Source organism: Schistocerca nitens, chromosome 3 (assembly GCF_023898315.1).
Source record: "Schistocerca nitens isolate TAMUIC-IGC-003100 chromosome 3, iqSchNite1.1, whole genome shotgun sequence".
Lineage (NCBI taxonomy): Eukaryota > Metazoa > Arthropoda > Insecta > Orthoptera > Acrididae > Schistocerca > Schistocerca nitens.
In genome coordinates this window covers 75,622,446-75,633,530 of record NC_064616.1, presented here as the reverse complement: position 1 = coordinate 75,633,530, position 11,085 = coordinate 75,622,446, and the positions used below count along the sequence as shown (strand labels likewise).

Here is an 11,085-nt window from a genome sequence, read left to right as displayed (position 1 = left end):
CTGAGGCAGTGGCACTGGCTAAGAGGGTAGGGCGCTCTGTGGTGGCGACTGTGCACAGCGGACAGTTGCTAGGGTGGGCGAAGCAGGGGTAGTTGCAGGGGGAGGTTTGGGAGGGGAGGAAAGTCGTCTTGCCGGGTGATAGGAGTGGGAGGTGGGAGGAAGGGCAGGAGCAGGGGCAGGAGTGACACAAAGGTAAGGATACATTGATGAGGTGAAGATAGAGGGAGATGAGACTGTGAGTAGGGGAGGTGGACGAGACGGATTAATCCCAGAGGAACCACTCCGCGATGTCACAGTGGGGGCAGGTGGAGGGGAGGTGTAGATGATGGTGGTAATAGGGGTGTCCATGATTGCAGGCAGTGCCCACAGGTGACAGGACGCCGAAGTATGAAAGGAACTAAAACGGGGGGCAGCGACGAGCACTGGGCGGCGGCGAGCACCGGGAGATGGCGGCTACAGCAGCAGTGGAAACAACAGCAGAAGCCGCAGTAGCATCAGCGAGCTCCGACAGACAGCAACCAGGCAGCGGCAACAGCAGCAGCGAGCACTGGGAAGCGGCGACCAGGTGGAAGCAGCAGCAGCAGCGAGCACTGGGAGGTGGCGACCAGGTGGAAGCAGCAGCAGCAGCAGCGACCACTGGGAAGCGGCGACCAGGTGGAAGCAGCAGGAGCAGCGGGCACTGGAAGGCAGCGACCAGGCAACGGAGGAAGTAGCAGCAGCCGCACTGACCACTGGGAGGCGGCGACCAGGAGGAGGGGGCAGCAGCAGTAGTAGCAGCGAGAACTCGGAGACGGCGATCGGGCAGTGGAGACAGCAGCAGCAGGAGTAGCAGTGCCGACCTCTGGGAAGTGGCGACCAGGCGGCGGAGGCGGCAGCAGCAGCAGCACCGACCACTGGGAGGGGGCGACCAGGAAGTGTGTGTAGCAGCAGCAGTAGTAGCGAGCACTGGGAGGGGTAGACCAGGAGGCGGAGGCAGCAGCAGCAGAAGCACCGCCGACTGGGATGCAGCGACCGGGAGGCCAAGGCAGCAGCAGGAGAAGCACTGACGACTGGGATGGGACGACTGGTAGGCCAAGGCAGCAGCAGCAGCGAGCACTCGGCGGCGGAGACCAGGTGACTGAGGCAGCAGCAGCAGACGCACTGACGACTAGGAGGCGGCAACCGGGAAGCCGAGGAAGCAGCAGCAGCGAGAACTGGGAGGCGGAGACAAGGTGATGGAGGCAGCATCAGCAGCAGCAGCGAGCACCAGATGGATGAGATCAGGCGGCGGAGGAAGCAGCAGCAGCAGCAGCATCGAGCACTGGGAGGCTCGACCAGGTGACACAGGCAGCAACAGCAGCCGCACCAACCACAGGGAGGTGGCGACCAGGACGTGGGTGTAGCAAAAGTAGTAGTAGCGAGCACTGCTAGGGGTAGACCAGGGGGCGGAGGCAGCAGCAGCGAGCACTGGGAGGTGTCGAGAAGGCGGCAGAGGCAGCTGCAGCAGAAGCACCGACGACTGGGATGCAGCGACCGGGAGGCCAAGGCAGCAGCAGCAGAAGCACCGACGACTGGGATGCAGCGGCCAGGAGGCCGAGGCAGCAGCAGCAGCATCAGCGAGCACTGGGAGGCGGCTACCAGGGGGCGGAGACAGCGGCAGCAGCAGCAGTGAGCACTTGGAGGCTGCGACCAGGAGAAAGAGGCAGGAGCAGCAGCAGCACCGACCAATGGGAGGCGGCGTCCACGAGGTATAGGCAGCATCAGCAGTAGCAGCGAGCACTGGGAAGCGGCGACTGGGCGGCGGAGGCAGCAGCAGCAGCAGCACTACTGACCTCCAGGAGGTGGCGACCAGGCCGCGAAGGCAGTAGCAGCAGTAACAGCAAGCACTGGGAGAGGTCGACCAGGCAGCGGAGGCAACAGCTGCAGTAGCACCGACCGGGAGACCGGAGCAGCAGCAGCAGGAGCAGCAGTGAGCACTGGGAGGCGTCGATCAGGCGGTGGAGGCAGTACCAGCGGCAGCACCGATCACTGGTGGTGGCGACGAGGTGCAGCAGCATCGAGCACTGGGAGGCGGCGAACAGGCGGCGGTTGCAGCAGAAGCAGCAGCAGCAGCGAGCACTAGGAGGCGGGGACTAGGCGGCTCAGGCAGCAGCAGCAGCTGCAGCAGCGAGCACTGGGAGGCGGCGAACAGGCGGCGGTTGCAGCAGAAGCACTGACGACTGGGAGAAAACGACCGGGAGGCGAAGGCAGCAGCAGCAAGAGTACTGACCTCTGGAAGGCGGCAGCAGCGAGCACTGGGAACCGGAGACCTGGCGGCTGAGGCAGCAGCAGAAGCATCGACGACTAGGATGCGGCGACCAGGATTCCGAGGCAGCAGCAGCAGCAGCAGCAACGAAACCAGGGAGGTAGAGACCAGGTGGCAGAGGCCGCAGCATCAGAAGCACCGACGACTGGGATGCGGCGACCGGGAGGCCGAGGCAGCAGCAGCAGCGATCACTGGGAACGAGACCTGGCGGCTAAGGCAGCAGCAGCAGAAGCACCTACGACTGGGATGCGGTGACCGGGAGGCCAAAGCCACTGCAGCAGCGTGCACTGGGCACTGGAGACCTGACAGCTGAGGTAGTTGCAGCAGAAGAACTGACGTCTGGGATGCGGTGACTGGGAGGCGAGGCTGCAGCAGCAGCGAGCAGTGGGAACGGGAGACCTGGTGGCTGAGGCAGTGGTTGGAGAAGCACCGACGGCTGTGGAGTGGTGACCAGGACGCCGAGGCAGCAGCAGTCGCGAGCAGTGGGAACCAGAGACCTGGCGGCTGAGGCAGCAGCAGCAGAAGCACCGATGACTGGGATGTGGTGACCGGGAGGCCTAGGCAATAGCAGCAGCTATACCAGGCGGCTGATGCAGCTACAGCAGATGCACCAGCGACTGGGATGTGGTGCCCGGGAGTCCGAGGCAGCAGCAGCAGCGAGCCCTTGGCCGCGGAGGCCAGGTGGCAGTGGCAGCAGCAGCAAAAGCACCGACGACTGAGAAGCGGTGACCGGGATGCCGAGGCAGCAGCAGCAGCGAGCCCTGGGACGCGGAGACCAGATGGCAGAGGCAGCAGCAGAAGAAGCATCGACGACTGGGATGCGGCGACCAAGATGCCGAGGCAACAGCAGCAGCAGCAGCGAGCCCCGGGAGGCGGAGACAAGGTGCCTGAGGCAGCAGCAGCAGAAGCACCGATGACTGGGATACGGTGCCCAGGAGGCCAAGGCAGCAGCTAGCCCTGGGAACCGGAGACCTGGCGGCTGAGGCAGCAGCAGCAGAAGCACCAACGACTGGGATGCAGTGACCGGGAAGCCGAGACAGCACCAGCAGCGAGCAGTGGGAACTGGAGACTTGGCGGCTGAAGCAGCAGCAGCAGATGCACTGGCGACTGGGATGTGGTGACCAGGAGGCCGAGGCAATAGCAGCAGCGAGCAGTGGGAACTGGATACCTGGCGGCTGATGCAGCTGCAGCAGATGAACCGACGACTGGGATGTGGTGCCCGGCAGTTCGAGGCAGCAGCAGCAGCGAGCTCTTGGCCGCGGACGCCAGGTGGCAGTGGCAGCAGCAGCAGAAGCACCGACAACTGAGAAGCGGTGACCGGGATGCCGCGGCAGCAGCAGCAGCGAGCCCTGGGACGCAATGACCAGGTGGCAGAGGCAGCAGCAGCAGAAGCACCGACGACTGGGATGCGGTGACCAAGACGCCGAGGCAGCAGCAGCAGCAGCAGTGAGCCCTGGGAGGCGGAGACCAGGTGCTTGAGACAGCAGCAGCAGAAGCACCGACGACAGGGATGTGGTGACCGGAATGCCGAGGCAGTAGCAGCAATGCGCACTGGGAACTGGAGACCTGGCAGCTGAGGCAGCAGCAGCAGAAGCACCGACGACTGGGATGCGGCGACTGGGAGGCCAAGGCAGCAGCAGCAGTAGCACCGACGACTGGGATGCAGCGGCCAGGAGGCCGAGGCAGCAGCAGCATCAGCGAGCACTGGGAGGAGGCAACCAGGGGGCGGAGAATGCGGCAGCAGCAGCAGTGAGCACTTGGAGGCTGCGACCAGGGGAAAAAGGCAGGAGCAGCAGCAGCACCGACCACTGGGAGGCGGCGTCCACGAGGTATAGGCAGCAGCAGCAGTAGCAGCGAGCACTGGGAAGCGGCGACTGGGCGGCGGAGGCAGCAGCAGCAGCACTACTGACCTCCGGGAGGCGGCGACCAGGCCGCGAAGGCAGTAACAGCAGTAACAGCGAGCACTGGGAGAGGTCGACCAGGCAGCGGAGGCAGCAGCTGCAGTAGCACCGACCGGGAGACCGGAGCAGCAGCAGCAGGAGGAGCAGGGAGCACTGGGAGGCGGCGAACAGGCGGCGGTTGCAGCAGAAGCACTGACGACTGGGAGAAAACGACCGGGAGGCGAAGGCAGCAGCAGCAAGAGTACTGACCTCTGGAAGGCGGCGACCAGGACACGGAGACAGTAGCAGCAGCCGCAGCGAGCACTGGGAGGCGCCGACCAGGCAGCAGAGAAAGCAGTAGCAGGAGCACCAACCACTGGGAGGCGGCGACCAGTGGGTGGATGTAGCAGCAGCAACAGCGAGCACCAGGAGGCGGTGACCACGCGGTGCAGGCAGCAGCAGCAGCAGCAGCAGCAGCAGTGACCACTGGGTGGCGGCGACCAGGCGGCAAAGGCAGTAGCAGCAGCAGCACCTACCACTGGGGGTGGCGACGAGGAGGCGGAGGCAGCTGCAGCAACAGCAGCAGCAGCGAGCACATCTATGCGGCGACCCAGCGGCAGAGGCAGCAGCAGCAGAAAAACTGACGACTAGGAGGCAGCGAGTGAGAGGCCGAGGCAGCAGCAGCAGCAGCTGCGAGCACTGGGACGCGTTGACCAGGCGGCTGAGGCAGCAGCAGCAGAAGCACCGACGACTGGGATGCAGCGAGCGTGAGGCTGAGGCAGCAGCAGCAGCAGCAGCGAGCACTGGGAAGCGGGGACCAGGCGACGGAGGCAGCAGCAACAGCAGCGAGCACCTGGTGGCGGCGACCAGGCGGCGGAGGCAGCAGCAGCAGCGAGCCCCGGGAGGCGGAGACCAGGTGCCTGAGGCAGCAGCAGCAGAAGCACCGATGACTGGGACACGGTGCCCAGGAGGCCGAGGCAGCGGCAGCAGCGAGCACTGGGAACCGGAGACCTGGCGGCTGAGGCAGCAGCAGCAGAAGCACCGACGACTGGGATGCAGCGAACGGAAGGCCGAGGCAGCAGCAACAGCAGCAGCGCGCCCTGGGAGGCAGAAATCAGGTGGTTGAGGCAGCAGCAGCAGAAGCACCGACGACTGGGATGCGGTGACCGGGAGGCCGAGGCAGCAGCAGCAGCGAGCCCTGGGACGCGGAGATCAGGTGGAAGAGGCAGCAGCAGCAGCAGAAGCGAGCCCTGGGCAGCGGAGACCAGGTGGCTGAGACAGCAGCAGCAGAAGCACCGACGAGTTGGACGTAGTGACCGGAAGGCCGAGGCAACAGCAGCAACGAGCACTGGATACCGGAGACCTAGCAGCTGAGGCAGCAGCAGCAGAAGCACCGACGAGTGGGATGCGGCAACCAGGAGGCTGAGGCAGCAAAAGCAGTGAGCCGTGGGAGGCGGAGACCAGGTGGCAGAGGCAGCAGCAGCAGAAGCACCGACGACTGGGATGCGGCGACCAGGATTCCGATGCAGTAGCAGCAGCAGCAGCAGCAACGAGCCCGGGGAGGTAGAGACCAGGTGGCAGACGCAGCAGCATCAGAAGCACCGGCGACTGGGATGCAGCGACCGGGAGGCCGAGTCAGCAGCAGCAGCTAGCACTGGGAATGGGAGACCTGGCGGCTGAGGCTGCAGCATCAGAAGCACCGACGACTGGGATGTGGCGATTGGGAGGCCGAGGCAGCAGCAGCAGCACCAGCAGTGAGCACTGGAACCGGAGACCTGGCGGCTGAGACAGCAGCAGCAGAAGCACCAACGACTGGGATGCGGTGACGGGGAGGCCGAGGCAGCAGCATCGGCGAGCAGTGGGAACCGGAGACCTGGCAGCTGAGGCAGCAGAATCAGAAGCAGAAGCACCGACGACTGGGATTCGGTGACCGCAAGGCAGAGGCAGCAGCAGCAGCGATCACTGGGAACCGGAGACCTGACAGCTGAGGTAGTTGCAGCAGAAGAACTGTCGTCTGGGATGCGGTGACCGGGAGGCGAGGCTGCAGCAGCAGTGTGCAGTGGGAACGTGAGACCTGGTGGCTGAGGCAGCGGTTGGAGAAGCACCGATGACTGGGATGTGGTGACCGGGAGGCCTAGGCAATAGCAGCAGCTATACCTGGCGGCTGATGCAGCTACAGCAGATGCACCAGCGACTGGGATGTGGTGCCCGGGAGTCCGAGACAGCAGCAGCAGCGAGCCCTTGGCCGCGGAGGCCAGGTGGCAGTGGCAGCAGCAGCAAAAGCACCGACGACTGAGAAGCGGTGACCGGGATGCCGAGGCAGCAGCAGCAGTGAGCCCTGGGACGCAGAGACCAGATGGCAGAGGCAGCAGCAGAAGAAGCACCGACGACTGGGATGTGGCGACCAAGATGCCGAGGCAACAGCAGCAGCAGCAGCGAGCCCCGGGAGGCGGAGACCAGGTGCCTGAGGCAGCAGCAGCAGAAGCACCGATGACTGGGATACGGTGCCCAGGAGGCCAAGGCAGCAGCTAGCACTGGGAACCGGAGACCTGGCGGCTGAGGCAGCAGCAGCAGAAGCACCAACGACTGGGATGCAGTGACCGGGAAGCCGAGAGAGCACCAGCAGCGAGCAGTGGGAACTGGAGACTTGGCGGCTGAAGCAGCAGCAGCAGATGCACTGGCGACTGGGATGTGGTGACCAGGAGGCCGAGGCAGCAGCAGCAGCGAGGCCTGGGACGCGGAGACTAGGTGGCAGAGGCAGCAGCAGCAGAAGTAGCGACGACTGAGATGCGGTGACCGGAAGGCCGAGGCAGCAGCAGCAGCGAGCCCTGGGACGCAGAGACCAGATGGCAGAGGCAGCAGCAGAAGAAGCACCGACGACTGGGATGCACCGGAGACCAGGTGCCTGAGGCAGCAGCAGTAGATGCACTGATGACTGGGATACGGTGCCCAGGAGGCCAAGGCAGCAGCTAGCACTGGGAACCGGAGACCTGACAGCTGAGACAGCAGCAGCAGAAGCACCGACGAGTGAAATGTGGCGACTGGGAGGACGAGGCAGCAGTAGCAGCAGCGAGCCGTGGATGGCGGAGACCAGGTGGCAGAGGCAGCAGCAGTAGAAGCACCTATGAACTGGGATGCGGTGACTGGGAGGCTGAGGCAGCAGCAGCAGCGACCACTGGGAACCAGAGACCTGGACGGCTGAGGCAGCAGCAGCAGAAGCACCGACGACTGGGATGCGGCGACCGGGATGCCGAGGCAGCAGCAGCAGCAGCAGCAGCAGCAGCGAGCACCTGATGGCGGCGACCAGTAGGCGGAGGCAGCTGCAGCAGCGAGCAGTGGGAACCGGAGACCTTGCGGCTGAGGCAGCGGCAGCAGAAGCACCTATGAACTGGGATGCGGTGACTGGGAGGCTGAGGCAGCAGCAGCAGCGACCACTGGGAACCAGAGACCTGGCAGCTGAGGCTGCATCAGCAGAAGTACAAACGATTGGGATGTGGTGTATGGGAGGGCGAGGCAGTAGCAGCAGCAGCAGCAGCAGCAGCAGCTAGCACTGGGAGCCAGAGAACTGGATGGCTGAGGCAGCAGCAGGAGAAGCACCGACAACTGGGATGCAGTGACCGGGAGTCCGAGGCAACAGCAGCAGCGAGCATTGGGAACTGGAGGCCTGGCGGCTTTGGCAGCAGACGCACTGACGACTGGGATGCGGTTACCGGGAGGCCGAGACAGCAGCAGCAGCAACAGCAACAACGAGCACTGGGCACCGGAGACCTGGCGGCTGAGGCAGAAGCAGCAGAAGCACCGACGACTTGGATGTGGTGACCGGGAGGCGGAGGCAGCAGCATCAGCAAGCAGTGGGAACCGGAAACCTGCCGGCTAAGGGACCAGTAGCAGAGGCACGGGTGACTGGGATGCGGAGAAAGGGAATCCGAGCCGACTGGGAGGCGGTGATCGGGAGGCCGAGGCAGCAGCAGCAGCAGCAGTGAGCACTGGGAGGCGGAGACCAGGTTACAGAGGCAGCAGCAGCAGAAGCACCAACGACTGAGATGCAGCGAGCGGGAGGCTGAGGCAGCAGCAGCAGCAGCAGCAGCGAGCACTGGGAGGCGGGGACCAGGCGACGGAGGCAGCAGCAACAGCAGCGAGCACCTGGTGGCGGCGACCAAGCGGCGGAGGCAGCAGCAGCAGCAGCAGCGAGCCCCGGGAGGCGGAGACCAGGTGCCTGAGGCAGCAGCAGCAGAAGCACCGATGACTGGGATACGGTGCCCAGGAGGCCGAGGCAGCGGCAGCAGCGAGCACTGGGAACCGGATACCTGGCGGCTGAGGCAGCAGCAGCAGAAGCACCGACGACTGGGATGCGGCGAACGGGAGGCCGAGGCAGCAGCAACAGCAGCAGCGCGCCCTGGGAGGCAGAAATCAGGTGGTTGAGGCAGCAGCAGCAGAAGCACCGACGACTGGGATGCGGTGACCGGTAGGCCGAGGCAGCAGCAGCAGCGAGCCCTGGGACGCGGAGATCAGGTGGAAGAGGCAGCAGCAGCAGCAGAAGCGAGCCCTGGGCAGCGGAGACCAGGTGGCTGAGACAGCAGCAGCAGAAGCACCGACGAGTTGGATGTAGTGACCGGAAGGCCGAGGCAACAGCAGCAACGAGCACTGGATACCGGAGACCTAGCAGCTGAGGCAGCAGCAGCAGAAGCACCGACGAGTGGGATGCGGCAACCAGGAGGCAGAGGCAGCAAAAGCAGTGAGCCGTGGGAGGCGGAGACCAGGTGGCAGTGGCAGCAGCAGCAGAAGCACCGACGACTGGGATGCGGCGACCAGGATTCCGATGCAGCAGCAGCAGCAGCAGCAGCAACGAGCCCGGAGAGGTAGAGACCAGGTGGCAGACGCAGCAGCATCAGAAGCACCGGCGACTGGGATGCAGCGACCGGGAGGCCGAGTCAGCAGCAGCAGCTGGCACTGGGAATGGGAGACCTGGCGGCTGAGGCTGCAGCATCAGAAGCACCGACGACTGGGATGTGGCGATTGGGAGGCCGAGGCAGCAGCAGCAGCACCAGCAGTGAGCACTGGAACCGGAGACCTGGCGGCTGAGACAGCAGCAGCAGAAGCACCAACGACTGGGATGCGGTGACCGGGAGGCCGAGGCAGCAGCATCGGCGAGCAGTGGGAACCAGAGACGTGGCAGCTGAGGCAGCAGAAGCAGAAGCAGAAGCACCGACGACTGGGATTCGGTGACCGCAAGGCAGAGGCAGCAGCAGCAGCGATCACTGGGAACCGGAGACCTGACAGCTGAGGTAGTTGCAGCAGAAGAACTGACGTCTGGGATGCGGTGACCGGGAGGCGAGGCTGCAGCAGCAGCGTGCAGTGGGAACGTGAGACCTGGTGGCTGAGACAGCGGTTGGAGAAGCACCGATGACTGGGATGTGGTGACCGGGAGGCCTAGGCAATAGCAGCAGCTATACCTGGCGGCTGATGCAGCTACAGCAGATGCACCAGCGACTGGGATGTGGTGCCCGGGAGTCCGAGGCAGCAGCAGCAGCGAGCCCTTGGCCGCGGAGGCCAGGTGGCAGTGGCAGCAGCAGCAAAAGCACCGACGACTGAGAAGCGGTGACCGGGATGCCGAGGCAGCAGCAGCAGCGAGTCCTGGGACGCAGAGACCAGATGGCAGAGGCAGCAGCAGCAGAAGCACCGACGACTGGGATGTGGCGACCAAGATGCCGAGGCAACAGCAGCAGCAGCAGCGAGCCCCGGGAGGCGGAGACCAGGTGCCTGCGGCAGCAGCAGCAGAAACACCGATGACTGGGATACGGTGCCCAGGAGGCCAAGGCCGCAGCTAGCACTGGGAACCGGAGACCTGGCGGCTGAGGCAGCAGCAGCAGAAGCACCAACGACTAGGATGCAGTGACCGGGAAGCCGAGAGAGCACCAGCAGCGAGCAGTGGGAACTGGAGACTTGGCGGCTGAAGCAGCAGCAGCAGATGCACTGGCGACTGGGATGTGGTGACCAGGAGGCCGAGGCAGCAGCAGCAGCGAGGCCTGGGACGCGGAGACTAGGTGGCAGAGGCAGCAGCAGTAGAAGCACCGACGACTGGGATGCGGCGACCGGGATGCCGAGGCAGCAGCAGCAGCAGCAGCAGCAGCAGCGAGCACCTGATGGCGGCGACCAGTTGGCGGAGGCAGCTGCAGCAGCGAGCAGTGGGAACCGGAGACCTTGCGGCTGAGGCAGCAGCAGCAGAAGCACCTATGAACTGGGACGCGGTGACTGGGAGGCTGAGGCAGCAGCAGCAGCGACCACTGGGAACCAGAGACCTGGCAGCTGAGGCTGCAGCAGCAGAAGTACAAACGATTGGGGTGTGGTGTATGGGAGGGCGAGGCAGTATCAGCAGCAGCAGCAGCAGCTAGCACTGGGAGCCAGAGAACTGGACGGATGAGGCAGCAGCAGGAGAAGCACCGACAACTGGGATGCAGTGACCGGGAGTCCGAGGCAACAGCAGCAGCGAGCATTGGGAACCGGAGGCCTGGCGGCTGAGGCAGCAGAAGCACTGACGACTGGGATGCGGTTACCGGGAGGCCGAGACAGCAGCAGCAGCAACAGCAACAACGAGCACTGGGCACCGGAGACCTGGCGGCTAAGGGAGCAGTAGCAGAGGCACGGGTGGCTGGGATGCGGAGAAAGGGAATCCGAGCCGACTGGGAGGCGGTGATCGGGAGACCGAGGCAGCAGCAGCAGCAGCAGTGAGCCCTGGGAGGCGGAGACCAGGTTACAGAGGCAGCAGCAGCAGAAGCACCGACGACTGGGCGTGCGGCGACTGGGAGGCCAAAGGCAGCAGCAGCACCAGCAACGAGCCCTGGGAGGCCGAGACCAGGTGGTAGAGGCAGAAGCACCGACGACTGGGATGTGGCGACCAGGAGGCCAAGGCAGCAGCAGCAG

At 65.1% G+C, this 11,085-nt stretch overlaps 3 protein-coding genes across 3 annotated transcripts; 2 read left to right on the top strand and 1 right to left on the bottom strand.

Moving 5' to 3' along the window:
* Positions 1-2,858: 2,858 nt before the first annotated feature.
* Positions 2,859-5,757, bottom strand: LOC126249089 (ice-structuring glycoprotein-like). The gene is made up of 3 exons (XM_049950741.1): positions 5,521-5,757; positions 4,914-5,414; positions 2,859-4,811 (listed from the first exon to the last, which is right to left on the bottom strand). Exons 1-3 carry the CDS (start codon positions 5,755-5,757, stop codon positions 2,859-2,861), a joined length of 2,691 nt encoding a protein of 896 aa, XP_049806698.1.
* A 1,654-nt stretch (positions 5,758-7,411) lies between these two features.
* On the top strand, positions 7,412-9,488 carry LOC126249088 (uncharacterized). Its single transcript, XM_049950740.1, has 4 exons — positions 7,412-7,470; positions 7,584-7,869; positions 8,831-9,214; positions 9,402-9,488. Exons 1-4 carry the CDS (start codon positions 7,412-7,414, stop codon positions 9,486-9,488), a joined length of 816 nt encoding a protein of 271 aa, XP_049806697.1.
* Positions 9,489-10,132: 644 nt separating this feature from the next.
* Positions 10,133-10,893, top strand: LOC126249087 (uncharacterized). The gene is made up of 3 exons (XM_049950739.1): positions 10,133-10,320; positions 10,434-10,670; positions 10,725-10,893. Exons 1-3 carry the CDS (start codon positions 10,133-10,135, stop codon positions 10,891-10,893), a joined length of 594 nt encoding a protein of 197 aa, XP_049806696.1.
* Positions 10,894-11,085: the final 192 nt, after the last annotated feature.

Excerpts from the sequence above, each read along its gene's own strand:
- LOC126249089 (XM_049950741.1), bottom strand. The coding sequence starts at position 5,757 with ATGCTGCTGCGTCTGCCACCTGGTCTCTACCTCCCCGGGCTCGTTGCT. Across the intron at positions 5,415-5,520 it reads CCTCAGCTGCTAGGTCTCCG|GGCTCGCTTCTGCTGCTGCT; the intron begins GTATCCAGTGCT and ends TCCGCTGCCCAG. Across the intron at positions 4,812-4,913 it reads ACGCTCGCTGCATCCCAGTC|TCGTCAGTTTTTCTGCTGCT; the intron begins GTCGGTGCTTCT and ends GCTGCCTCCTAG.
- LOC126249088 (XM_049950740.1), top strand. The coding sequence starts at position 7,412 with ATGCCGAGGCAGCAGCAGCAGCAGCAGCAGCAGCAGCGAGCACCTGAT. Across the intron at positions 7,471-7,583 it reads GCACCTGATGGCGGCGACCA|CAGCAGCAGCGACCACTGGG; the intron begins GTAGGCGGAGGC and ends AGGCTGAGGCAG. Across the intron at positions 9,215-9,401 it reads CAGCAGCAGCAGCACCAGCA|AGGCAGCAGCAGCAGCGATC; the intron begins GTGAGCACTGGA and ends ACCGCAAGGCAG.
- LOC126249087 (XM_049950739.1), top strand. The coding sequence starts at position 10,133 with ATGCACTGGCGACTGGGATGTGGTGACCAGGAGGCCGAGGCAGCAGCA. Across the intron at positions 10,321-10,433 it reads GCACCTGATGGCGGCGACCA|CAGCAGCAGCGACCACTGGG; the intron begins GTTGGCGGAGGC and ends AGGCTGAGGCAG. Across the intron at positions 10,671-10,724 it reads GCGAGCATTGGGAACCGGAG|GCCGAGACAGCAGCAGCAGC; the intron begins GCCTGGCGGCTG and ends GGTTACCGGGAG.